The 27,925-nt window shown below is 51.4% G+C and overlaps 1 protein-coding gene across 10 annotated transcripts in view; it reads left to right on the forward strand.

Annotated features, from left to right (window-relative positions):
* Window positions 1-27,925, forward strand: part of BCOR (BCL6 corepressor) — a 118,521-nt gene that overhangs the window by 87,755 nt on the left and 2,841 nt on the right. For 5 of the 10 annotated variants that reach the window (XM_061137293.1, XM_061137292.1, XM_061137295.1 and 2 more), the window contains exons 2-15: window positions 4,163-4,288; window positions 5,609-5,687; window positions 6,614-9,457; window positions 10,110-10,163; window positions 10,644-10,830; window positions 16,267-16,527; window positions 16,842-17,186; window positions 17,776-18,101; window positions 18,397-18,651; window positions 23,079-23,245; window positions 24,363-24,508; window positions 24,899-25,000; window positions 25,183-25,339; window positions 26,538-26,825. In XM_061137293.1, coding sequence (XP_060993276.1) covers window positions 4,203-4,288; window positions 5,609-5,687; window positions 6,614-9,457; window positions 10,110-10,163; window positions 10,644-10,830; window positions 16,267-16,527; window positions 16,842-17,186; window positions 17,776-18,101; window positions 18,397-18,651; window positions 23,079-23,245; window positions 24,363-24,508; window positions 24,899-25,000; window positions 25,183-25,339; window positions 26,538-26,825 — 5,297 coding nt within the window. In that variant the 5' untranslated portion in view covers window positions 4,163-4,202. Of the gene's footprint in view, window positions 1-4,162; window positions 4,289-5,608; window positions 5,688-6,613; window positions 9,458-10,109; window positions 10,164-10,643; window positions 10,831-16,266; window positions 16,528-16,841; window positions 17,187-17,775; window positions 18,102-18,396; window positions 18,652-23,078; window positions 23,246-24,362; window positions 24,509-24,898; window positions 25,001-25,182; window positions 25,340-26,537; window positions 27,717-27,925 lie in introns of those variants that run through there. The other 5 variants (XM_061137299.1, XM_061137298.1, XM_061137300.1 and 2 more) reach the window with 5 other exon arrangements.

A 27,925-nucleotide genomic window follows, 5' to 3' on the forward strand; every position in this document is an offset into this window, starting at 1 on the left:
GGGATCCCTGATGTCCACTCGGTCTTCTGGACCAGGTGCTCCTTCAAACCTGTCCAGGCCTCCTTGGCCACTAACTGGCGAAGTGCCTGATGGGTTAAGGGGTGCCTAGTGAGCGAGGCCCTGGGAAGGGGCACCGGTGGTGGTGGCATGGAGTGGGGCCAGTCTGGTGGTGCTGCTTCGCATTTTGTCGGTGCCACTTGACAAGCTTGATGTGCAGACTTGAACCAATCCATCCGCCGCCTCGAGGGCGGAGGCAGTGGAAAGTGGCCCGGTGCCAGGAGGAGCGGGGTGGAGAGAAAGGAGAGGTGCCAAGAGTGGCCCAGCGCTGCCCCCCTCCCTGCACTCAGGCTGGCCTCTCAACAGCCACGGCTCCTTCCTTTGCACCCTGTCTGTTGTCTGCCAGGGGAACTCGGCCTTAAAGGAAAAAAAAAAAGTTCTCTCCTTTTCCTCTGCCCATAATGGTATCTTCATGGCAGGATTTGGCAGACCAGTGGTGGTGGGGTGCAGCTCAGAGCCCGTGTTCCCCCACGTGTCTTTTCACAGAGTGCCAAGGTGCCCCCACTCAAGGATGCCAAGGTGGGGGTGACAGCTCCTAATCGTAGTCCCTCTGACCTCTTTCTGCCAATCAGGCTCTTCTCCCCAGTGTCCAGGCCGGGCTGGGGGTAATCATAACTTGGCTCCTAGAGCAGATGAGCGCCCAAGTCTGTCGAGGGAGACTCAAGCTCTCCTATGCTTGCACTTAGACGCAAAGCCAGAGGGACCTCCACGCGGGATGGCTGTCTCTCCCAGAGCTGGGTGTTCAGCGGGCAGCCACCACAATTCCTGTCTGTTCTTCCAGAAATCAGACACTCTCGTCTCCCAGGCTGACCCCTTCTCTGAGCCACCTTCCCTCTTTATCCCTCTCTGGCATCCTTGCCCCCTTCTCTCCTCTACTGGAAAAAAGGGTTAAAACCCAGAGCCAAGGTATAGCTTAGCAGCTTGCCCTGGAAACAGGTTGGTGCTTGTAAAGTGCTTTTCATGACTGACTTCACACATCTTGGCACTGCCAGAAGCATAGACTGCCTGTGGAAGACCAGGCCGGGGTGGGGTGGGGTGGTCATTGAGAAATAAGGGGGAATGCACATCTTATGTATAACAGCACAGTCTCTGCTCTATTTGTCATCCAGATCACATCGTTTGCCCCCTTCACCGTGACCCACAGCCAAGGGTCAGGGAAGTCACTTTTGAAGAACTTTTCCTTGGTTAAAAAGAGAGACCCCACCTCTCCAACAATTTCAGTAGCCCTTTCTAAAAGTGGAGTGGGCTGAGTATGACTGTCTGTCTGCCCCTGTCTATGTGTCCCTTACCCCCAAGGTCCCCTTCGTCAGTTCTCCATCTCAGAGAGATGAGGGGGGCGTCCTTCAGTGATGGGGGGGTGTAAGCAGTCTGGCCTCGCCCAGGATGTGGGCTGTCACTCTGGAGAAGGGCCTCGCGCCGGGCAGGGCCCTGGCTCGGTGGCCCTTTCCACGCAGCTCCATCTTTGGCCAGGAACCTGAAGAGTTAAAAGTCTTTAGCTCGTTGCAATGAAATTATGGCTGGCAGTGGCGCCGCTGTTTGTTCAACAGACCTCCACTTTTAAACAGTTCACAAAAAGTTCATGGGGCAGCTAAAGATTATAAGAGAGAGAGAGAGAGAGAGAGAGTGTGTGTGTGTGTGTGTAGGTGTAGTCAGCAGGATCCAGTACTGGGCCTCACCCCTCTTCCTCTCACCCCCACCCCTGTGACACTGGACCACGCTCTGAGCCTCAGCCCTCTATGTGAATCCTGTGCTGGTCGGAACACTTCATTCTGACGCAGGATGTTATCTGTGCAGTATTAATACTGCACACCAGACGAGACCTGGAGCAGGGGAGGAGCTTTGAAAGCACTCTGTGATCCCAGGTTGTCTCTTCTAAACTGTGTCCCCCTAAATCCAGGCTGCCCTTTCCAAAGAAAAACCCTTTCAAGGGAAGGGGGCTGCAGGCCCCGTGGGTGAGGGAAGGGCTCAGTAGGGTGATTTTGGCGACAGCCTTCCTATTTCCTCAGTCAGGTGCTCAGAGGTTCTTGTCCCCAGGTGACAACTAACAGAAGCTCTTAGGAGGCAGCCGGTGTAGCTTTTGAAGACTGTAACACCAGAAGATCGGGGCTTCGAGGGCACACACGCTTCTACCCCTCATCCTTTTCTTAAGGGTTTGATAGAGGGACCCTTTGGTGTAAGGTCTGAATTTCATCATGACACGCAGCCAGGGAATGGCATGGCGTGGCCCTCCCGTGGCAGCCGTATGCCCAGGACACTTGCACTGAGGAATGTTGCTCCACCTTCTAGATTGAGACCTGTCTTTCTTTTGTTAGAAGGGGTGGCAGGGGTTAGAGAGGGGACACACTGTTGAGTGAGCTTCTCTCGTGGTGGCCTGCCCCCAGTTTGATGTGCATGTTCGGAACACAGAAGAACGGCCTGTGAACCCCCACAGAACCTTCCTCAATGCCTGCATCCGACTGAGTCTGTCTTTGGGGCGCTGTAGCCAGCCCCCTGGAAATGTCCCAGCCTGTCTTAAGAAAGGGACACTTTCGAGACAAATAGCCTCTCCAGGATCCCACCAGGCCGGACACAACGGGGAGATGGCTATCTCTCTCGCAGCTTTATTGTTGAGCTCTAACTATGCGTGGTGTGTGTCTGCGCGCGTGGCTCTCGATTAACAGACGGTGTTCTATGTATAGGGGCCGATGAGTGATGCTGGTGGACAAAAGCCCGAGTTAGGACAAAGAAACGCAGAGGGATAGCCTAGTTTTGGGATTGGGGTCTTCCAGGTGCTCCCCGGTCCTAGTGGCTCCCACCCAACCGACCTGGCAGTCAGCTCCCTGTGCTGAAGTGTAAAAGCAGTCATTTGCATATTTTTCCCTGCTAACAAAGGAAATGTGTCGACTTAGGGAACATTTGGGCTTTCGGAAACTGTGTGGGTGGGTGTGTGAGGGAGGAGAAAGAAAAGTTCCCCCATGAAGCTGCACACCAGGGATTTCACACTCAGGTTTGGGTCCCGGTGTACGGAGGCTGTGGCTGGGGGGGTGCCTGGACAAGGCAGCGTGTGAGCTGGGGGAATTGCCGAGGGCCATCGGTCCCAGGCATTAAAGGCTCCCCTACTTATTAACCCAGCATTTAACAGCAGGATATGGGCTGAAGCGCAGTCAAAAGAAACGGCTCAACCTCCAAAGAGCAATTAAAATCCTGCACGAGGATAAATCACGCGCCGTGATAATCCTGTTAATAAAATGCAGCTTGTCCTGACCCTTCACTCATGCAGCAAACTAGAATGTGATGTGGGTGGGGGTGGTGGGCAGAGAAGGTAAGGAGGGGGGAAGGTGCCGCCTCCCCCTCCCTCCTTCCCACTGGATGGGGAATGGGTGGCTTTTGCCCGCTCCCCCAGTGCCAGCGGCTCGCAGCCGGAGCCCAACAGCCCGGGCTGCTAAGACTTCTGCGCTCACTAATGATTTTTGTCCCCAGCGAGCAGGCGTCATTGAATTACTCAGCCGCCTCCCTCTGCAGCTCCCAGGCCAAACCACCCAGGTTTGGGGCTTAATCTAATCTAGGGCTCGGGTGGGGTGGCTCGCCAGCCCACTGACTCTTTTTAACCCTCCACCTGTAAGTCGTGCACACCACAGCCCTGGAAATGAGTCGTAGTTTGGGCTGCCGCACCGGACTGCTGTGCCTTTTATTCCGCCCCCACTACCTCCGACCCCCTCTTCCCCATCCTTTCAGTCCCAAGAAAAATATCAGTGCGGGGCTCCGCAGGATCCCCCACCATCCGCTTTCTGTGCAAGGGTGTTCTCCAAAGGCTGGGAAAGGAGAAGGGAGAACGGCAGGTGCAGGGTGCCGTGTGCTGTACCTTGACTGATGGGGCCCCAAGGTGCTGGATCCTCCACATCCCTGGCGCCTCCTGCCAGGGAAGTTCCATCCCCCTCCTTGACCCCCTGGGTCAGGTGTACTCCTGCACTCCCAGCCATCTGTAGAACATCCAAGCAGGATCTGCCTTCCTGAGTGTGCATTCCACACTCTGTATGAATTTGCCTAGAAAGAGGGTTTCTCTTATTCCCCGTTTGGCTCTTTTTTTATTCAACCTCCTGGGATTTTTTTTGTTGTTGTTAAACAGACTAGACGTTTGAAGAAAAGCTGCCATCCAAGAAGACGACATGCTTTCAGCAACCCCCCTGTATGGGAACGTTCACAGCTGGATGAACAGCGAGAGGGTCCGCATGTGTGGGATCAGTGACGACAGGTGAACGCGTGGGTCTGGCTGAGGCCTGGGGAGCATGTGGGTCCTTCCCTGGGGCTCCTAAGCAGAGCCCCCCTTCACCTCCTCACAGCCAGAGTGGGCCCAAAGGGGGGTGGGGGGGGGGGAAGATCTCCTGCCTAGCTGGCAGCCCTTGATTTACAGTTTTAACAGGCAACCCGGCTCAGCGAAGCATTGCCGCCCTTTAAGAGATTAGCCCCTAAAGCGGCCTTTCAGTGCTCTTTCGTCCTTAATTTATTATTTCATATTTATGAAGGAGAATTAATCCCAGTCTATATGCTGCTTTAACTCTAAATGTCAGGAGTGTGGGCCCAGGTGGATCGGCATTCGATGTGCTTTTAAAACAAATAGTTTGCTCAGTAATAAATGGGGCAAAAGCCACCCTTCACTTCATGGAAGGCCCACTGTTTCTGCGGATCCTCTGCCGCCTGTTTGGCGAGGCCACCGGCTCCTGGTTTCAGTCACCCAACAGCTTCGTTATGCTTCCTAATCAGTAATTTGGGAGTGTGGGCTAGAGGCAGCTAAGCAGTAGATAATTGAAGCTGCTCTTCGGGGTAATGATGAAACTTTGCTCTGCCGTTTGTCAGCGAGTTTTATCCTGGGGATTTGGAAGTTGGCATCAAGCACTTTCTTTATCGATGCTCTCTGATAACAAGTCTCAGGGCAGCCGCAACAGCCTGGCACAGATGTGTGGCCTCTTCCTCTGGAACCTGGAGCGGCTAACATTTGTGTGTATCCCCCATCATTTTGATATAGGCTGTCAAATATGGCTTCATTATCACCATGGAAACCAGTTTCGTAGGACATGGTGCCTAACTTTGTTTGGGGAAAAGTTTTGAGAACCTGTCCTCCTGGGTAACACAGAAATGGTTGACATGACTGGCCCATCGACTTTAGCCTCCAGGTCTGCCCCTTTGGCTTTGGCCATTGTACCCACACGCCTGTCCTCAGGTGGAGCTTATAAGGGTCTGTTCGGACTGCAGGGCCCAGACAGCCCTGCCCAGCCTGTGTGGAGAAACAATCGTGAGGGAGACGTGATTGTGCAGAATTTCTACCTTACCCAACTCAGGGACGTATTTGTGATTTCACATCCCCGTTCCTTTGCCTTGCCTTGGTTTTTTCCCAGTCCCATTGAATCACCATTTGGGGACAACTTTCAATATGGGCCATGGGGGAGGAATTTTTTTTTTTTTTTTTAAGGGTAGTTGGGAAAATAGAGTTTCTAGAAACTGGCCTGTTCTGGGGTAATCTATGAAAGATGAAGTGAGGAATGCTTTCACGAAGTTGGTGTATCCTTTTAAATAGGAAAATTCCCGTTAATGATGGTGACGCTTCAAAGGCCAGACTGGAACTAAGGGAAGAAAATCCCTTGAACCACAACGTGGTAAGAGATTAATGGCTTCTGTTGATGTGCTATCTGAGTATCAGTGATCTGTAATCAATCGTGCATTCATTTGCATACCATTAAAGGGCCTTTGGGGGGCTGCTGGAGAAAGCCTAGGCAGTGGGACAAGGCTTCACCCAGTTTCTTCCTGGCTTGCTTTCTTGGCCGCGCTTGCCATTTATGCCCTCGTACCCTGGTGACTGGTGGGGTCCATACCACCTTTTCTTTGATAAGCTATGTGCCCCACCGGCGCTCCCAGATGGAGAAATTTCTAGCCTCCAAGTAGACCCTGAGGGTTTACCTTCCTAGTAAAATGTGAAACAGAGCCGTCTTCAGACACAAGGGAGAAGGAGTCGAAAGACACAACTGCAGTTTGACCCGTGGCCTCTTTATTGATTTCGAAATGAGACAGCTCAAGTCTTCTGTTCCTTTCTGTCCCCCTGAAAGATTGGGGTTTTTTTTTGTTATGTTAAATAATGCCTCCCCACATCTGGGAAAGCCCCAGTGAACATCACCCCACCCCATCCTGACCAGACCCAGGGAGGGTGAGTCCGAGATCTGTACCCCACAAGGTCGGTGCTGAGAGCAGTGGAGTTGGTACCACCTTAGTTGCAGCAAAGAATTTTTGCTGAGAAGGTGGATTTTCCAGAGTTAATAGATGACTGAATTAATGCAGGGGCCTCAAGTCTAAAGGGATCATTTTACGTGCTTCCAGGATACTAGTCGGACAAAGGTGAGAAGGCAGGCAGAGGAGGGTGCTGGATAAGGGGGGAGGGGGCCACAGACCTTGTGAGGCCTTGCTTTTTTAACCCTTTCTGCCCAGATCTTGAGGCTGATATCCTGCTGAGCTAGTGTGCGGTTTCTCTTTGGGATGGGCTGCTTTGGAGGCACATCCTCGGTAACACCCATATTCTTCTTGTGTGAAGGTGGACGCAACCACGGCCCATCGGATCGATGGCCTGGCAGCGCTGAGCATGGACCGCACTGGCCTGATCCGGGAAGGACTGCGTGTCCCCGGAAACATCGTCTATTCTAGCTTGTGTGGACTGGGCTCAGAGAAAGGGCGGGAGACCGCCACAACCACTCTAGGCGGTCTGGGGTTTTCTTCCGAAAGAAACCCAGAGATGCAGTTCAAACCGAATACACCCGAGACGGTGGAGGCCTCCGCTGTCTCTGGAAAGCCCCCGAATGGCTTCAGTGCTATATACAAAACACCACCAGGAATACAAAAAAGTGCTGTCCCCACGGCAGAAACTCTGGGCTTAGATAGGCCTGCCAGCGACAAACAGAGCCCGCTCAACATCAATGGTGCTAGTTACCTGCGGCTGCCCTGGGTCAATCCCTACATGGAGGGGGCCACGCCAGCCATCTACCCTTTCCTTGACTCGCCAAATAAGTATTCCCTGAACATGTACAAGGCCTTGCTACCTCAGCAGTCGTACGGCCTGGCTCAGCCGCTGTATTCGCCAGTCTGCACCAATGGGGAGCGATTTCTCTACCTGCCGCCACCTCACTACGTCAGTCCCCACATCCCATCGTCCCTGGCTTCCCCCATGAGGCTCTCGACGCCTTCCGCCTCTCCAGCCATCCCGCCTCTGGTCCACTGCACAGAAAAAAGCCTGCCCTGGAAGATGGGTGTCAGTCCTGGGAACCCAGTTGATTCTCACTCATACCCCCACATCCAGAACAGTAAACAGCCTAGGGTGCCCTCCGCCAAGGCGGTCACCAGCGGCCTGCCGGGCGACACGGCTCTCCTGCTGCCCCCCTCGCCTCGGCCTTCACCCCGAGTCCACCTTCCCTCCCAGCCTGCTGCGGACACCTACTCTGAATTCCACAAGCACTATGCCCGGATCTCCACCTCACCCTCTGTCACCCTGTCAAAGCCATACATGACGGTCAGCAGTGAGTTTCCCGCGGCCAGGCTCTGCAGCAGCAAGTATCCAAAGGCTCCAGAGGGAGCCGAAAGCGCCCAGCCAGTTCCTGGGCACACTCGGAAAACAGCGGGTCAGGACAGAAAGGATGGCAGCTCACCTCCTCTGTTGGAGAAGCAGACGGTTACCAAAGACGTCACCGATAAGCCACTAGACTTGTCTTCTAAAGTGGTGGATGTAGACGCTTCCAAAGCTGACCACATGAAGAAGATGGCACCCACGGTCCTGGTTCACAGCAGAGCTGGAAGTGGCCTAGTGCTCTCCGGAAGTGAGATTCCGAAAGAAACACTATCTCCTCCAGGAAACGGCTGTGCTATCTATAGATCTGAGATCATTAGCACGGCTCCCTCGTCCTGGGTGGTGCCTGGGCCAAGTCCTAACGAAGAGAACAATGGCAAAGGCCTGCCGCTGAAGAACAAGGCCTTGGACTGGGCCCTCCCACAGCAGCGCAGTTCTTCGTGTCCCCGCATGGGTGCCACTGACACTGTGGTCACTAATGTGTCTGGCTCAGTGTCCAGCGCCGGCCGCCCGGCCTCTGCATCTCCAGCCCCAAACGCCACTGCCGATGGCAGCAAGACCAGCAGGGCCTCTGTGGACACCACACCGTCCGTCATCCAGCACGTGGGCCAGCCCCCGACCACGCCTGCCAAGCACAGCGGCAGCACCGGCAGCAAGGGCGCCAAAGCCAGCAACCCAGAGCCAAGCTTCAAAGCAAATGAGAACGGCCTCCCACCAAGCTCAATATTTCTCTCTCCAAATGAGGCGTTCAGGTCCCCACCAATTCCCTACCCCAGGAGTTACCTCCCTTACCCAGCACCCGAGGGCATTGCCATAAGTCCCCTCTCTTTGCATGGCAAAGGCCCCGTCTACCCTCACCCGGTGTTGTTGCCCAGCGGCAGTCTCTTTCCTGGGCACCTTGCCCCAAAGCCTGGACTGCCCTACGGGCTGCCCACGGGCCGGCCGGAGTTCATGACCTACCAGGACGCGCTGGGGTTGGGCATGGTGCATCCCATGTTGATACCTCACACACCCATCGAGATCACTAAAGAGGAGAAAGCGGAGAGGAGGTCCCGGTCCCATGAGAGGGCCCGCTACGAGGACCCGAGCCTCCGAAATCGGTTTTCCGAGGTACTCGAAGCTAGTGGCACCAAGCTACATCCAGAAGTCCCCACGGACAAGAACCTCAAGCCCAGCCCTAGCTGGAATCAAGGGAAGACCGTCGTCAAGAGTGACAAGCTTGTCTATGTAGACCTCCTCCGGGAAGAGCCTGATGCGAAAACTGAAGCCAACACGTCCAAACCCAGCTTCACAGCTGAGAGTGTCGGCCAGAGTGCTGAGCCCAGCAAACCCCCGGCTGAGCCGGCCCTGCAGCCCCACCGGGATTTCATCTCCCTCAGAGACGAGCTGGGGCGCATCAGTGACTTCCACGAAGCCTATGCTTTCAAACAGGCTCCGGGCCAGTCGGTTTTCAACTTAAGCAAGGAGAATGTTCCAGCGGGAACCAACAAGGAGAACCTGGCCATGCCAGTCTCCACTCCGTTCCTGGAGCCGACCCCGGGGAGCGATGGCCCCGCGGTCACTTTCGGGAAAACCCAAGAGGAACCCAAACCATTTTGCGTGGGCGGTGCCCCACCGAGCATGGACGCCACCCCCACCTATACCAAAGATGGAGCCGATGAGGCAGAATCAACCGATGGCAAAGTTCTGAAACCAAAGCCATCTAAGCTGGCAAAGAGAATCGCCAACTCCGCTGGTTACGTGGGTGACCGGTTCAAGTGCGTCACTACCGAACTGTATGCCGATTCCAGTCAGCTCAGCCGGGAGCAGCGGGCATTGCAGGTGAGCCCCCCACCCAAATTGCAAGAGCCTGACCAGTTGTCAGTTTTTTTTTTTTGTTTTGTTTATTTTTTTTTAATGTTCGAAAAGGAAGGGGGCGGGGGTACTAGAGAGCAGGACACTGGGCAGATTTGATTAATGAAGTTTATGATAATATAATTTTTTGAAATGTATCCAGTAAGGGAACATAAGTGGATTCTTGTGGATTTTAAGCAAACTCCACTTGAATGCTGATAACGGAAGTTTTAAAGGATGTCTAAGATACTGCATGACATTGACGTATCAATTGCTTTGATTTCTCTGCCGTTACTTTACTGTATGTTAACAAATAAACCTAACAGCACTGCTTAGAATGCCTTACGTGATACTTGGTGGAGGTGTGTAGCCGCCGCATGTCTGTGAGATTTGTGCAGTTTTTCTTTCACCAAAAAAAGGAAAAAACAACAAAAACCTCGATTAAAGGGATAGAGTATGTATTTAACTTGCTAGTGAATGATAGATGTTGTCTAGGAATTTCCTTAAGATATTTTACTTTTAATTAAAAGCTAAATAAAGCCAAATTGTTTTGCAATGTTAAGAAAAAAATTGGTTTATGCTTATAAAAATGGATGAAGTTATCTAAATGATCCATTGAGTGCCCATTTTAATTACATAGATGGAAGGATTACAAGAGGACAGTATTTTATGTCTACCCGCTGCTTACTGTGAGGTCAGTTCTTCAAATTTTTATTACTAGAATCTTACATAAACCTTTTGAGTTAAATTTCATTTCCAAATATACAAAGGGAAGTTTGTGGGCCATGGTCGTCTTTATTCATTGTGCATTTGTTTTCTTTTCTGTTGTGTTTTTGTTTTGCTTTCTTTGCGTTGTGTTTCTGTTTTGTTTTATTTACCTTCGAAAGAGAATGTCTGTCTCTATGCCACAGTGTATGTATGGCTATACATACACACCGCATATATCTCTACACACATATGGCTTTATGAATAAAGAATGTGTGACTGCTTAACATATAGACACTCTTATATTTGTATCATTAACTTTTAAAGTATCTAAGTTGTATCATAAAGTGTGGTTGGTTTTGGGCAAACTTTTCTTGGAAAATACTTTCCTTTAAGGTAAGGCCAGTGAAATAGCTTTGATGGTAAGGTGTGTTGTTTTTTTTTTTTTCCATCTCCATTCTCTTCCTAGCGTGCAATGATGCGCTTCTCAGAGTTGGAGATGAAAGAGCGAGAAGGTGGCCACCCCCCAACCAAGGACTCCGAGGTGTGCAAATTCAGCCCCACTGACTGGGAAAGGTTGAAAGGAAGTCAGGACAAAAAGCCAAAGTCGGTCACCCTGGAGGAGGCCGTTGCTGACCAGAACGACAGTGAGAGATGTAAGTGAACCCCGGCGGCTTGTGGGTGGTACCATGTTGGTGAGAACAGGGCGATTTGGCTGTTTGATACATGAGGCACATATGAGACATTGTTTCCTGGGATGTGTCTCCTTTTCCAGAGAAACACTGGTCCCATAGTTAATAACAGGGTAATACAATAGAGCAGAGGAATGGCAATGCAAGACCTCAAGTGCAGCAAATATTTTATAGCATGTAGGGGTATGGGTTTTTGGTAGCAGTGGAATGAATGACATTTGCAGCCAGAGCCAGACCTTCCATAGCGATGGTCTCCTCTGGTAGGAAATGGAGCGTCCTTGTATTCTCCCTCCGAAAGCAGAAATTTCGCTAAAATGGGATGAGGGCTGATGAAGGCACCAGCAAGATGAGCATAGTTATTTTCTGTGGCAGGTTTGTTTGCAGCCATTAGGAGTTGAGAGCACACTCCAAGGGCATGGGATGAACAAGGGGGGTGTTTATCACACCCCACTAGACAGGGGCCATCTTATGTGACGGAGGCAGAATTGGAGAGAAAGCTAGGGCATGCTTGAGTCACTCTGCTGTCCCAACCACTGCTCCTCCACTGGGGTTGACTTTGGGATGTGTTCTCGACTTCCTGAGCTCAGGAGGTATGTTGGCAGCCGGTGGAGGTCTTTCCGTGTTTTCTTCAGTGTGCCTGCTTGGGGCCTGCAGCCCACTCCGGACCCCAGAGACCTCACCAGTGATGGTGAATGAGGGCATTGAGGTGAACATCAAGGACAGGGTGGGTGCAAAATCCTCCTGAGACAGGACAGTTGGGGATGGTGAGCACATTTGGGAGGTCTGGGTCCTTGGACGTTGTGGGTGGGAACAGGGTGATTCAGCTCCCGGCACTGAGGGAGTTGAGAGGAAGCAATATGCTTCCGATGGCCTGACGTCTGGGTGGCGGCTGCTCAGAGAACGGGCCTGTCTAGCCATTCTTGCCAGCCATGGATCTCCGGGCCAGGATTCTGGGTGAACCACACCAGGACCGGCTTGTTCTGCATGGTCTCATAGAAGGCTGCTTCTCGGGCACGGGGGCGGGGGGGGGGTTGGTGGCGGGGTCTGTCTGTTCTGGGGGTATGGTGAAGGAAGCTGGAGGAAGGGAGCAGGAAGTTAGCAGGCCTCAAGTCTTCTTGCCCTTTTTTCCAGCAACATGGCCAGACCCAGGGTGGCCACTGCCCCTCACATCTCAGTGGCTTCACTCCAGCCTTCTTCCCAGAGAAGTTAAAACGTGTCCTTCCCTGTCTTGCCTGCTGAGCCTCAAGACAAGGCTGGTGGGGAGCAGGGCCTGAGCCCCAGTTGATTTGGAAAGCCGCCTCACCAACCCCCCACCCCCCCACTACCCCTTCCAAGCTCAGGGCATGGGTCTCTTCCTGGAGCACCCAGGACATGGTCCAGTGAGTCACTGAATCACTGCCACCATGGGAGGGCAGGAGGAGGGTTGGGGAAAGTGAGGAGCTCAGTTTGCCTTCTGGAGACTTGTGGTTTGTAGTTGGTTGAGAAGGCTCACCTAATTAAAGGAGCCATTGTCCTTACTGCTGCCTCCGAATCCACAGCACAGCAGGTGTTCAGTCCATTCAACTGGAAATTAATGGGCCTTCCTGTCCTTAAACCATCATATCTTGAGCCCATGCTGGCTCAGAGGGTCCTTCTCATGGGTGTCAGTGTGGTTGAGAGCCGCAGAATGAGCACCTGGGAGCTGGGGTGGGGATTTGGGGTGGGCTGGGGTCATGAGAGGTCCAGATGCCTCTGTCTGCCTTCCCCCTCCTGAGGTAGCCCCTCCCCAAAGAGTGACCAGGTGCTTCTAAGATGGTGGGGCTTGCAAGTGGCTCGTTCAAAAAAAAGTGAATTAACTTGAAAATAACAATGGCCAGGATTTTCATTTATTATGATCACTGTTCTTTATGATCGCAGGAGTGGCTGAGTTCAGTTTTATTTCGGAAGTTCAAGTTTGGAGGTTCCTCAAACTGGGAAGTTCATTTTTACTAGGAACCCTCAGTGACATTTGAAAATGGGGTGGGACAAGGAGGCATTGGCCCCTTCCTTCTCGAACTTGAAATGACCGACTCCTTTGCCAACCACTTGGCTGGGACAGACCTAAGACCTGCTCGGTAGCAGTGCCCGGCCAGAAACTGGAGGAAACCTCACTCAAGGGGCTTCATAAAACTTCTTAGCTCAGGGAACTTCTCTTCCAGATGAGCATCTGCACATTTGTAAACTACTTTAATTTGAAACAGAGATTCCCTAGGCTCCCTCTGTGGAGGGTGTAAGTTTTAACAAGGTTAGCCTTTACTGGCGGTGCTATACTTAAGCTGTAGAGAAGGGGATTTCAATCGTGGGGAGCCCTCCAACATTTCAGAACCCTCCCACCTTGTTTAGGCCTCACTGGGCATGGCTCAACAATGGTGAGGGTGCTTTGTTGCCACGGTGACTTGTAAATGTTGCTATGGTGATGTTTCTCTGAGGTGATGCTATGGCACAACCATGATAAATTATGGGATATATGTGTTGTGAGTCATATGACCACACTGCAGGGAGCAAGTGTTAAACCTCAAACAATACAGCCATGTTCACACCTGCTTAGACTGGGTGACCCAGGGCCCATGGCTTCCCGCTTTTAGGAGGGCCAAAAAGTAGCAGTGATGGCAAAGCCTGATGGTTGGGATCCCCATGTATCTATCTCCCCATCTCCTTTACCCTCAAGGGTAGTCCTGTGGGTCCTGTGTAGTCCTGTGGTTAGAACAGTGATTGAGAAGCTCCAGGTGACACAAGAGTCTCTCCCCCATAGGTGGTGGCCATGGGTATCTTGGCCAGTCAGGGTGGGTGTCCTTCAGGGTTCTTCAGGGTTATTATTGGCCTGGGTAAGGTCACACTAGCATAAGGTCTGGGGGTGGGGGGAGGTGCTTAACTGAGAAGAATTGAGATCTTTGCCCTGAAAGACTTAGGAGTTGGGGGAAGAGTGGATGGACCTGTTTGGGAAAAGATCCTCTCACCTAATGAGGAAGAAAGCAACTGAGTGATGTGCGTGGAGGGATGATTTTGGTGAGCCCTGACTTGAGCAGTGGAAATTTCCTGATTAATAGTCCAGGGTGAGGAACCACAGACATTATACCATGGGGTCCCTGGGGACAAGGACCACTGGGAAGGTCCAGGTGCAGGAGCGCCCTCCCTAGCTGAGTGGGTATGGCGGGCACATGTGTGGCACACTCCTGGTCCTGGTGGGTGAAGGGGTGCCCTCTACACCCAGCCAGCTTTTACCAGATGGGAAGCCTAGAAGAACCCCCGGGAAGGGTCTGACTCATTGGGGTGCACTTACTCTTCCAGGAACAGAGGGAAGAGCTTCCACGGTCACTGCCTGCCCACACCTGAGAAACTGTCATAATCCCCCAGGTGGTTTTCTATGGGCAAGAAATACTGGCCTTTTGTAGCCAAAGATATAAAGTAATTTCACTGTTAACGAAGGTAGCTGGCCTTGAGGGTGAAAACTTAGATGGAAAACCTTCTCCCTGAGCCAGATGCCTCCCTAGATGAATTGAGACTGTTACAGATACAGAGTTAAAATGTAAATAGGTGGAAGTGCAATCAGAAACACTGAGAGTAGACAGCTTCTTCATGTGATTGGGGACATCTCAGATGGGCAGGGCCCCACACTGAGGGCATTCGCTGACATCACCCAGTTAACCTCTCCTTCCAAACCACTGAGTTGGAACCATCTTTCCTAGCTAAAGTGGGGGGTGGGGGGAGAACTCACTTTGAATGAACTTTAAAATTGGACATGGGGGGTTCATAAGTAGCCATTACACTTCTCCATGGGTCCCCTTCCATGAGGCTTTTAGAAAAGGCTGATTGGACCAGAGAAGTCCAGTGGTATAACCAGGAGGGCTCACCTCTTAAGATAGCATACATTTTAGGCCCGAAATTCAGGCTGCTCTGAAAGTCTTGGCATCTTTTGGTTAAAGGAATTTTTCCAGCCTTTTCCTGTGTTTATGAAGCCCACCCACAGGAGGAGGCTTGCAGTAACATTCCCACTTTACAACTGAAGGGGGCCGAGTTGTAAAGAGGCGCTGTTCCTGCCAGAGTGGCTCAGAGGGTCACCGAGCACCCAAAATGAGAGTTGCAGCGTACCCTCTTCCCAAGCCCTCAGTGATCTGGACTATATCCCCCTGGAGCACAGGCCAGGAGTCTGGGATTTTTCCTGCTGCCATGACAGGAGACCCAAGCAGTTGAGGTGATTCCACCATTCCTTGGCAAGAGTAGACGGGGATCTGTCCCACCTTGGGATGCCCTTGGAGAAAAGATCAATGGGTTCCAGCATTGAGAACACAGGCCAGGCTAGCCAAGGCCAGGGTGAAATTTGTCCCCACAACTGACTGCCATTAAATGCTGGGAATGCCCCCGCAAGAGAGGTTGATTAGGGGGCTAGCCAGCTGGGCAGAAGGGAGAGTGTTATCTGGGAGCAGCACATGAAGAGTGTGTCTATGATTTCATCTAGAAAGGTGGGCTCAAGGAGCCTAGGTTGAGTGGAGGGAGCTGAAGCAGGCAGGGCTGGGGTGTGAGCAGTTCAGCCCCCAGTGAAGGGGGTGGAGTCTCGTCTTTGGAACATGGAGGAGTGCCAGGGGGCTGACTAGTGTAGGAGCAGCCACCGGGCCCGGCCCCCCCTCCCCCGTGGCAGTGAAATGCTTTTCCCTCAATGGTTGTGGAACTAGGACACAGGGACTTGTAGTGATCTGGTTGAGTTCTTTGAAACTGCCCTTCACCCTTGTACACACAACAGGAAGCCTTGCCTTTGGCTTTGCCAGGCTTCCTCCTCCCTTGGTCTCCCAGCCTCCCACCATTCTTGCCCTGTCCTCTTCACCCTCGCCCCTGCTGACCCAAGTGAACATTGGTCCTGTCCTTGTGCATGTGGCATTTGGGGGACATTTGGTCTTTTTATTACATCAACCTTTATTTCAAAATAATGACCTCAGCTGTTTCCATGGAGATGGGTAGCTCAGCTCTGGCTTAAGCTTGCTGGGGGCTCACCTACCCACAGTTGGAAAAGGTCCTGGAGAGGACCTGAGTGCCACCAAAGTTGACCAACTGGGAGGTGGCAGGCAGGCAGTTCTCTCATGTGCTTATAGAAGAGTAACACTGATGCCTCATCTTGATTCTCTCCGACCTCAACTATGAACATGGAGGGCAGTAGTGAGTGTCCCACACCCCTCATTTTCTGGGCAGAGTATCTTCAGCTGCCCTTCCTTTGGGACATGGTCTTTCCGAGGGTCTTGTGCTTCCAGGACGGGAGGCCCCCAGTCTCCAAAGGAGGGTCTATTGGTAGCAGATTACCTCGGGCGTAGGGGTCCCGCCTGCTCCCCAACCCTGCCTGCCCCTGGTAACCTTTGTTCCTTCCTTCCCCCGTTCTCCCCACCCACCCCCCAGGCGATTATAGTGCCGGAAACAAACACGACCCCTTTGAAGCCCCAGAGGACAAAGATGTTTCTGTGGAGAAATATTTCCTGGACCGGCAGCCGGTGAGCGATCCCTCTGCCGACCAGGCCGCCCCAGACATGCCACACAGCCCCACCCTCCGGGTGGACAGAAAGCGAAAGGTCTCAGGGGACAGCAGCCACACTGAGACCACTGTGGAAGAGCTCCCTGAGGACCCGCTGCTGAAAGCCAAGCGAAGACGGGTCTCCAAAGGTGAGCTTGGCTCGGCTTCCGGCCCCACAAGGCACCCAGGGGAAGTAAAGTCCTGGGGTGGAGCAGTGGAAGGTTCCAGTCCCACCTTGGAGCCCTGGGGCAAGCCACTCACACCTCCCCTGTCCCAAGCCAGGTATAGGAGCCCAAAGATGACCAAAGACAAATAGGCTCCCCCTCCCGAGACTTGGTGACAAGTTCCACAGTGACCACACCCTTCCCCTCCCCCCCCACCCCACCCCCCCACAGTGATGTATGACAGTTTGTTCCCCGCCCCAGGGGGCTTTTTGATTAATTTGTAGTTATTTCTCCATTAGATGACTGGCCTGAGAGGGAAATGACAAACAGTTCCTCTAACCACTTAGAAGACCCACATTATAGTGAGCTGACCAACCTGAAGGTGTGCATTGAATTAACAGGGCTCCATCCCAAAAAGCAACGCCACTTGCTGCACCTTAGAGAACGGTGGGAGCAGCAGGTGTCGGCAGCAGAGAGCAAACCTGGCCGGCAGGGCAGGAAGGAAGTGACCCAGGCAGCTCAGCCTGAGGTTGCTGCCCAGGGCAATAACATCTCGGAAGAGAAGCCTGGCAGGAAAAGGGCAGAAACCAAAGGCAACAGAACCTGGTCGGAAGAGTCCCTCAAATCCAGTGACAATGAACAAGGTATGCACCGGGGACTGAGGTGGGGGGGTGGTCCTGGAGGATGGGTCACCTGCTCTCTGTGGGAAAGGGCCCTGGAGGGGACCTGAGCTCCATCCAAGTTGACAGAGTAGCATGTGGCAGGCAGGGAGTTCTCTCCATGAGGTCCTTTCAGCCTCCACACTTCCTTCTGGAATATACCGTGAGGAGGGAGCTCCATTTCCTGGGCTGCTCCTCACCCGGCTCATGGCTGGGCAAGGAAGGGAGGCCCTGGGTGACCCCTCACTCCAGGCTCAGGCAGTCCCCAGTCTCCACGTCCCAAGCACCCAAGGCCCCCCATGGGTGGGGGCTGGAGAGCAGGAAGGGCTGGTTTCTGCCCCCCTCATCCGGGCCCTTTGAAACAACTTGCCATTTGGCATTTGAATGTGGGATAATTAAAATATTAATGCTTTGAAAACATAATTGGTATATCTTTAAAAACTGAAGCCGCTCCAGTGATCAGTGGTAACAATAGGCTTTTCTTTCCGCACCGGCTACAACTGTGTAACGCCTGCTTTTTCTCTCCCCACCCCCTGCCTCCCGCCCGCCTGCCCCCCGCCCCCTCCGGATTTAGGCTTGCCTGTGTTCTCCGGCTCTCCGCCCATGAGGAGCTTTTCATCCACCAGTTTAACCGGCAGAAAGCAGAGTCAGCCAAGCTGTACGGCAGGCTCGAGGCTGCCTGCCAAACAGCAGAAAATTAAAGAAAGCCAGAAGACAGATGTGCTGTGCACGGACGAAGAGGAGGATTGTCAGGCTGCCTCCCTGCTACAGAGATACCCCGACAACAGCGAGAAACCATCCGGGAAGCGACTGTGCAAAACCAAACATTTGATCCCACAGGAGCCCAGGCGCAGCTTGCCACTGCCAGGGGACTACTACGTGGAGAATGCCGATGGCAAGGTACCTCTTGCCCCCAGCACTCCCCCCCCCCCCCCCCCCCCCCCGGGTCGTGCCAGCGCATCCCGCCTGCCCACTTCTCCGCTTCTGGGGACAAAGGTTTCCTTTTCCTGAACGCCCTCCCCCAAAATGTCACTGCCCTGTTCTAGGGGGCCTGTCTCCTGGGTGGTGCTAAAGTTTCCAGCTAGTAAAAAAACTCCTTCTTCCTCTAGCCCCACCCCCAAACAAAAGAGGACGAGGGAAAGCGCTATGGTGGAAGGACATCCCACAATGTGCGCGCTGCCCGCTTTCTTGGTAGGTGACCGTCCGGAGGTTCCGAAAGCGGCCCGAGCCCAGTTCTGACTATGATCTGTCACCGGCCAAGCAAGACCAGAAGCCCCTGGACCGTCTGCAGCCACTGATACCAGTTTCGCATACGTCACAGCTGCCCCTCGCAAGCTCTCCGCCAGAGGCCACCCAGTCCCGCCCGATGCCACCAGAAGCGCGGAGGCTTATTGTCAATAAGAACGCAGGCGAGACGCTCCTGCAGCGGGCTGCCCGGCTGGGCTACGAGGTGAGCATCCTCCTAGGTGCGCTGGATACCGGCTGCCGCTCCGGGGGTGGGGGCCCCATTGGCTGGGGTGGGGGCGGGGGCGGGGAGTGGGGTCTCAGAGCCCAGCTCTCCTCCACGTGGGGGGCGGGGCTGGATGTTCCCGCGGGATGTTTGCGTTAGCCCCCCGCTCTCGCTGCGGGCTCTTTCGTGTGAAAAGAAAGGCCTCTGTGATGTTTGCTTCATGTTCAGGCAGGTAGACTGCTTTGGCATCTTCCAGTCTGGCTCACTTATCTCTGATATAAAATCTGACCTAACCCAGGGCTTGGCGACTAGGGGAATTTTAATGAGCCCTTTTGGATTCTGATTAGCAAGGGGGAGAGAAGTTATTAACTCTACTTTTGGCTGCTGTGCCGTTTGGAGGCAGAGTGATGCCGCCGCCACCCCCCACCCCGACCATGGAGTAACAGTGGGAAATGTCTGTGCAGAGTAGGGGTGGTGATGGGGCAGACCTAAAGGGTTTCTTTGAGAGGGTACCGGAGCCCGGGGCTGATGGTAGAGGGGGTTTGGTCCTTAACCAGAACCACTGTATCCCAACCCAAACCCAGCACAGCTGATGACGACCATAGAACCTCTGTGAGATAGATGACTCCTTCCGCCCTGTGCCCCTCCCCCACCGCACTTGTCAGCTGCAATTGTGATGTAATAGCCCACAGGGCAGAGGCATTTTTTCAAGCTGGCATCAGCCCTCTGGGAGTTGAATGGTCACAGTAAAATGCAGCTCAGCAGGCTGAGCGCGTGGAGGTGTGGACTCGCACTGGAGTGGCAGGATCCATGCGGGCCGGGAGCCCTGGCTCCCCCACCCCCAGCTCCCACACCCCAAGCCAGCTCTGTGGAACCCCTGTCCCCTTGTCCATAATGCCCTAAGCCCTTTGAGATATGCCCACCTCAGCCCCCCAAGGCATGACTGTGGGTGGGAAGTTAGAAGCACCTGTGCTTAGTTCAGGGGTTGAATGTGCTGTTGTTTATATCTACATGTCTTTCGGAGACCTCTCCATTAACTAGAGAGAACTTTCTGATGGTTCACACAGTTACTTTAAGATTAAGTCCAAGGAGCACCCAAGTGGTTTTCCCAAGAGCAGAGAACAGCAGCACCTAGGAGGACAGAGTGTCTGTTGCACATAGTGCTAAGCTAGGCCCCACGTGCCAAGTGTTTGCTCAGTACTAGTTGTGGTTGAGAACATAAACTCCTGGGATGAGGGGTGGGGTAGGGAGCCTACTTGGCATCATTTCCACCAGTCTCCCTTTGGGACCAGAGACTTCAAAAGACCCTTGTTGGTCCTTTAAGAAAAGTTTCCATTTTGGTTTGGTGACTCTGACCAAAGTGCCTGTTGGTCCATTTTGGTCTGGACCAACGGGCACTTGATCCATACTTTTTTTTGTAGCCTACCTGGCCTTCGATTGCACAGGAGGCCATGGGAATGTTTGTGGTCAAACTTGGTTTTCTTCAAATGTACATTTCAACACGTAGGTTATACACTGATTATCATCAGTTTTGATACTGATCATTGTGACTTATATATAGATGAACGTTTTCAACTTTTTTATCCAACTTTCTGGGATTTCTCTCGGCAGAATTTTAAATGTTGGGATGATGGCCCAGTTGGGAGATTTGACAATTTAAACCTTTTAACATTGAGGGATAGTTTACTTAACCAAATAAGGGTGTGCTTTGAATGCACTTGGGGAGGGTTTTCCTGACGTTTTGTCTTCACCATTCATTGTTGGTGATTTTCTGCTTATATCATGTGCAGTAAAAAGGCGATCTGAGCTTTATGTCATAATGATCTGGTTCTGGAAGTTTAGAAACACGCTCTGGCTTCAAATCTGCTTTCAGTAGATCACTTGCATGGCCAGAGACCTCAAACCTTTCCCTCTCCAGAAAAAGGCTTCTGCCTCTTAGGCTAAAATGCCAATGTTCAACCCCATGCGTGTGCGCTTAGTGGTAATGGTTAAATTTTCTATGAATTGAATAAATCATGTTTTTAAAAAAGTTAATGAGGCATTTAATTAATTAACAATGTCGGGTTTATGGCCTTTATGGTTACATTTTGCGGTTAATGGCGTTCAGCTTATAGCCGCTTAACAGAGAGTTGTCCAACAAAAACAGTTCGATTTTGTTTGGAAATGGGTGGGCTGCCCTTCAAACACTCCCATTTCTAGCAGAGAAAATAAACCAAAAGATGTGTTGGGCAGACAGACTTGCCTGACCTTGTCACCTTTCTCTCTGTTGGTAACAGCAGTTGCCATCCATTTAGAGACCAACTCCCTCCCAGCTAGGAGAGTGTGGTTAGCCCACTGACCCCAATAGAGATGGCCTGTGGGATGCTCATCATGGCTAGATTGCATCCCTTGGGCCTTTTGAATCTTGCCAGCCAACCAGATACCAAAGACTTGAATTATAGGTCTAGTACTTCATGTTAATTGAACTTGGGGTTTAATTTCTCTGGGCCTCAATTTCTCTTAAGTGTTCAATGAGGATAGTACTACCTTCCTTTCCTGACATCTCCTGGGTTCCCATGGGATGACGGAAGATGTCCTTATCTGGGGCAACGAGAAGCACTGTGTAAATAGCATCAGCGAGGTTGAGTTAGGTCAGATTGGGCCATGGGGCTCCTGCTGCCTTTGCTGATGTCCTCTAGGAACAGAGATTTGACTTACCTGTCAGCTTTGATGGCCTTTCATTTCTAGGTCCCCTTGAATCGGCCCTGGTAGCAATGAAGGTTTCCAGGCGAAGGCCATGATTGTCAGAGCAAATAAACCTCTGGTTGGTAGGACCCAGGCAGGCCGCCAGGACCTGGGGTAAACTGATCTGTACACAACAGTTGGTGGCGTTCAGACCTGATCTGGAGCCACGTGACGGGGCCTCTCTCTGACGGGGGCACGCAGCTCCATTAGCTTGCGGCCGTCCACTTGAGTCTGGCTACTGAGGGCCTGCTAAGGGAGTAGCAGCTTCATGCGGTATCCTGGATACCAGGGCTTAGGATAGGTGGCCTGGGAGCCCGAGCATTGTGGGCTTTCTGGCAGGTTGGGATCTGAACGAAGAAACACCTTCATGGGCGTGCCTTTTCCCTTCCCCGCCCCTTGTTTTGGAAGGGAGCTGCCACATTAACCTCACCGATGGCCAGGTTTACCAACACGCCCCATTAGGTTCATGGACTAAGCAAATGGAACTTGCAAGTTCACTCAGAAGTGAGTGGTCACCTTTGATTGGCATGTCCTTCAAAGGTCATAAAAGGTTTTACAGAACCCATCTTACGTCTATGAGTGGCTGGAATGGACCCTGTTGTAGGTTTCACAGATGAGTTACTTTAAGAGTTGTCACAAGGAGTCCTGCTCTGACCCCATCCCGCCCCCCTTTACAAAGTGGACTGTACATTGGGCTGCCTGCACACTCTGCCTACCCCTGGCTCTCAGAACCTGACAGCTCTCTGCTGGGCATGACTTGGAAGAAAACAAGTATAATGTGTTTTCTGGTGGCAAGTGCTTTCGATGTGTTTGAAAACTTTCTTAATCAAGGTAATAAAACATTGAATAAATTACCACTCTGCTAACTGGGAGCAGTTCATATTAATATTTTAACACGCCAAAGAAGTAAGATTAATAACAGTGATTCTAACGCATACTCTTGACACAGAACACCTTCGGGGAAGGGGGGAAGGGTAGACTTGTTTTATTTGCTTCTTGAAATGTGTAGTTTGTGGGGTAGAATGAGGCAGAATAGAGGGTGGGGTTATTTGGAGCATTTTTTGTCATTCCTGGAGGATGGATAGAGAAAGCTTCTGTTTGATTCTATTGAACATACAAATAGCATTTGAGGCCCAGGTTCTGATTTGGGGTCTTCACTGGGGGTGTGAGGATGTGGCTGACCTGGGTGTCTGTCCCTCCTTCTCTAACCTGAGGGATGTTCTTCAGTGGATTTCAGTTCTCTTTAAGCACCAGTCATCAATGCTTAAATGTGTGTTGTCAACTATTGCCATCGACGGAACGGACCAGTCAAGGGAGAATGGTCTATACTTGGCCTTGTGTCATCTAAGATGTTAGCAACCGTGGCACCTCTGTATGGGCCATGCCAGCCCCTGGACTGAGGGGTTTCATGGCTATCTGAATACATCCTCTCAGCAGCCCTCTGGAAGCTTGGGAGAAGTTCAAGGGCAGCTTGCCCGGGGCCAGGCCACTGGGGCAGCAGAGCCCTAGACAACGCTGTCTGCATCTCCAAGCCCTTCCCACAAGCTTTTGCCACCTCACCAGGACACCCACCACACTTCAGTGAGCTGTTAGATCCAAGGATCTATGCCTTTGAAAGTGGGCACTGCCAGGCTATGGAAAGGCTACCCTTGGAAGGTTCACTGTGTGGTGGTCTGATGGCATCCCCTACCTTCTTCCCACAGGAAGTAGTCTTGTACTGCCTGGAGAATAAAATTTGTGATGTGAACCATCGAGACAACGCGGGTTACTGTGCCCTGCACGAAGCTTGTGCAAGGGGATGGCTCAATATTGTACGACACCTCCTTGAATATGGCGCTGATGTCAACTGCAGTGCCCAGGATGGGACCAGGTGAGTGGTGGGGAAGGAACCCCAGGAGGAAAGATGGAGTGTGAGCACCATGTAAGCACACTGATGGAATCAAACATCTTTCTGGCAAATTTACATAGAACTTTTAAAACTTAGTGATGCTCTCATGGATAGAAATCCCTGAAAATGTTGAACCTGCACAGATAATCAGGGGTGTTGCCTTTTACGACCCCAGACTCTTTACCAGCATCTGTTCAGTCACCATATTTAAAGTACACGTGCATTGACAGTCCCTGGAGTACAGACAGGGCCAGGGGCCAGTGGCTTCAGAGCATCTGCCGTGGTCACCCACACCCCTGGCCCCCACTCTGTCCTTGACCTCGGTTTATTGGCCAGAGGCCCAGGTCTGAGTCAGCCCAAGCATCTTCCGGGTTGTGCCTGGGATGCTACCAGGAGGCAGGGCACTAGGGCTTTCCTGACAGTCATAAAATGAGCAAAACTGAAATGTATTTGGTGGTTCATGGTTTCCAAAAAGCATTCTTTTCCAGATGGGACTGTGGGCTGTGTTCCCAGTCCCAGTAGACACAGGAAGGACTCTGTACCCTCCTGAGAACTCACCCTGCCTGCCGGCTGCTTCTGAGCCAGAGGGTTGATCATTGATCTCCAAGTTGGTTTCAGGAGAGGTTCTACTTTGCCCCTAGTTTCTTTTAGAAACAGCAATCTTTTTTCTTTAAATGGTGTAAATAATTGCTTGTCATGTTGGCTTCCGTGATGTTGGAATTCCTCCCCCCGCCCCCCCATAAGTTATCTTCTTACAGTCTGTCACTATTTAAGTTCATTGGGAAAGTTTTCATCATAGCCTGAGTTCCTCCTTAGGATTAAGTGGATTAAGAGAGATTTGCATTTGAGAATTAGGCCTGAGATAGTCTCTTCATCTGTCTTATAAAGGGTTAAGTGTAGAAATAATAATAGAGTGATTCATCATTTGACAGTGGGCCAGTCTACAGTGCCTCAGTTTCCCCATGTGGAACGGCAGTGACTATACACTCCCCTCCTTGGTGAAACAGCGGCTTGACCACACACACTCCATTTTGCCTTTGTGTCGTTAGAGGCAAACATCATGTCCACTGGTATAATCAATCCCCCGTGCCTCTCTTAGGCCTCTCCACGATGCCGTCGAGAATGATCATTTGGAAATTGTCCGCTTGCTCCTCTCCTATGGTGCTGACCCCACCCTGGCGACATACTCAGGTAGAACCATCATGAAAATGACCCACAGCGAACTGATGGAAAAGTTCTTAACAGGTATGACAGAGATCACGAAATGGTCTGGTTCAGGTATCTAGATGGGCCAGGTTCCCCCCACCCCCACCCCTCCTCCTTTTTCACTTACTGGGAAAGTTGGCATAACATTAGTCTGTCAAACAGATACATACTTGGGTGTTGCATGGGATGGCTGGAAAATTCTGAGCTGGCCAGGCCTAGCTTTTGTTTGGCAGGCAGGGGCGATGAGGCGGACTGTCACTCGGGAACGCGGGTAGATGCATGTGCAGCTTTTAGTTAGATACCTGGAGGAATGTGCAGAGGGACTTGTCTGGAGATAACCTGCCAGCCCCAGCGTGAGACTCTCCCGACCTCCACCAGCATTTGCCTCTCCCCAGCAGGTGTTAACCTTATTTCCCTCCCTCTCTCCAGATTATTTAAACGACCTGCAGGGTCGCGATGATGATGACAGCAGCAGCAATAGCAATAGCAACAGTGGTGCCTGTTGGGATTTCTATGGCAGCTCTGTGTGTGGTGAGCAGCCTTGTTCGTTTCAGTTGGGCAGGGAGGACGTGCATGAGTTACAGAAATTTTCTCTCTAGGGTGGATGAAGGCTTGGGGCGGGTGCCATGAGCAGGGCTGACTTTCTGTTTGGAGAACAGCTGGAATCTTGTTCTGGCTTAACTGATCCCTCTCTCTCGTTTGCCCTCCCTTAGAACCAGATGATGAAAGTGGTTATGACGTTTTAGCAAACCCCCCTGGACCAGAGGACGAGGACGATGATGATGACACCTGCAGCGACGTGTTCGAATTCGAATTCTCAGAAAGCCCCCTCTTGCCGTGTTATAATGTCCAAGTGTCCGTCGCTCAAGGGTGAGCATGCCCGCCATGAGGTTGAAAAGCAGCAGATGAGGGGTGGGGGGTGAGTGAATTCCTCACCAAGTGTCCACCGACTTCACATACTGCAGTAGAACTTTGCCAGGAAAGGGGTGGGGTGGGGTGGGGGATCCCAGCAAACCACCCTCATTGGAATACACCCCAGAGCCCAAAGGACACAAGAGCCAGTGGCTGGAATTGCTCACAGTTTCAGTCGCTACAGTCTTGGGGAAAGAATCCTCCGTGGGAGCCCCCCAGAAAGGACCACTGTAGGGGCCTTCCAAGGCACACAAGGTCCACTGGACGACACAGATGTAGCCTTTCCTTGTGTAAGATTAGGGAAAGCTGTATGTGACACCTGGGATCTTCTGCATCCTCGGACTGGGTCAGATCGAGTCTTGCACCCATTGGTCAGGCCACTGTGCCCCTGTACCCAATCCTCCAGAGTGAACACGTCAGGAGACATTGCTCTGCTGTGTGTTGACCCCTTGCTTAAGGAGTAGCATCCTCCTTGGACTGTGAGCCTGGGAATGTGTCTGTCCATCTGTCCTCGTGCTGACAGTGTCTTAGGAATAGAGCTCATGAAGCGTGGTAAGGGACAGCAGGGAAAGATTGTACCCCCTTCCTTTGAGAAAGCCTCACTCCCAACAACATTAAGGGGCAGGTTGGAGGTATGGGAAAGGAAAGACAGGCGACCTTGCCTGTTTTCTTCATGCTCTGTCCATGAGGGTCAGAAGAGAGGAGAGATCACAGAGGTGCTTGCCATCTGCCTTGGGTTCGCAAACAGACTAGTTTTCCCTCGTGACTAGAACGGGTTGGGGGCGGGGGAATGGGTGGGTGGAGACTCACTTAGACAGGGTGACCTGAATTGTGGCTGGAACTGAGGGACCAAGCCTTTGCCTGGGATGTGTCCACCAGTTCCAGAGGTGCCGGGGCAGCCTGTGACAAGGCTCATTCATGGGTGCTGCTCCCACTTAGGTCTAAATTGGCTGATCTGTCCTAGATGGTCTCTTAATACATGCAGATGGATCTAGAGTTCCCCACTAGAAGTAGATCTTAGTGAGAAGTGGAGTGAGTGAAGTAATCAAAGCAGAAATAACTGGTCCTTGTTACCACTGGGAGACAGGTAGTTCATAGCTGGAAGAGCTTTTAATTTTGCCAGAAACTCAAAACCACTGTCCTTTCTCTGGCACAGGCCTCGGAACTGGCTGTTGCTTTCCGACGTGCTCAAGAAATTGAAAATGTCCTCCCGCATATTTCGCTGCAATTTCCCAAACGTGGAAATTGTCACCATTGCGGAGGCTGAATTCTACCGGCAAGTGTCAGCAAGCCTTTTATTCTCTTGCCCCAAAGACCTAGAAGCCTTTAACCCTGAAAGCAAGGAGCTCTTAGATCTGGTGGAGTTCACGAACGAGCTTCAGACTCTGCTGGGCTCATCCATGGAGTGGCTCCACCCCAGCGACATGGGCTCAGACGACTGCTGGTGAGCTCGCCGGGGCCCGCCGTGTACAGTGTGTCATAGTGTTTATCCTTGTGCATATGTGTCATAATACGACTATTTCTGTAAAGAAGGGACACTATTACATATGAAAATATCTCTTCTTTATATAAGAGACATGACTCCAGTCGGAAGGACTCAGAAATAAGTTTTTTTTCTTTTTAAACTTTTAAGTCAGTTTTTATGAAGTTGTTAAAAATGTTTCTTTACTTTTCAGTGCACACATGCTTTGGGATATGTTTGTTTTTACTCGGAACATTTGTTTCTTTTCTTTTTTAAGGAGAAAAAAAAAAAACAAAACAAGGAAAAGGAGCTCCACACTTTGACTTAATTTCACGTAAAGCTCCCATGACAGAGGCCGTAACTGTTGAGAGTGTGGGTCAGAACTGTGTGGTTGGTTTGGGGGGTTGAATTCGGGGAAGGCACTTGGCGATGTTGTAATTTTATGTTTTGTTTACAGTGTACCTGCTCGGGCCAGGTCAATGCTATTGGATGTGATCCAGTAGTATGTAATATAAATTCAAACCATATCCACACACAACAACTAATTGTATGAAACTTTTATATCCTAATTTAAAAGCTGTGAAATTAGTTTTCACGCATCAAACCGGATTGTTTATATGTTTAAACATTTTATGCTCTTATTTAAAGAAGACTTTGAGCTATTTTTTTCTGTACCCTGTAAAATATTGAAAACTAACATAATATGTTGAGGTTGCTTGAAATTGTACATAAAACTAAAATTTTCTGAAGTGTGTGTTTATGTATGAAACCTGTGTTTTAACTTTGTAAGTAAATTCTCTGCCTTTGTATTTATATTTTACAAAAATTTTCTTAAAAGGCAATAAACCTGTTGAGGAAAGGAGAAAATTGAAGTACCTTGTGTTCCTATGTATTTTCCTAAAACATTACTGTTGTCAATTTTTTTTTAAAGTGTTGTTGATGGTCAGTTCCCTATAGATAACTTTAGGCCAGGTTATAGTCTCTATGAACTGAAACAGACTAGAAGATTTCAGGGAAGTGAGACTCAGAAGACAATTTGTAGTTCTATTTTGATGGTTCTCAGATCCTTCTCTACCTAATCT

Source organism: Dama dama, chromosome X, assembly GCF_033118175.1.
Source record: "Dama dama isolate Ldn47 chromosome X, ASM3311817v1, whole genome shotgun sequence".
Classification (NCBI taxonomy): domain Eukaryota; kingdom Metazoa; phylum Chordata; class Mammalia; order Artiodactyla; family Cervidae; genus Dama; species Dama dama.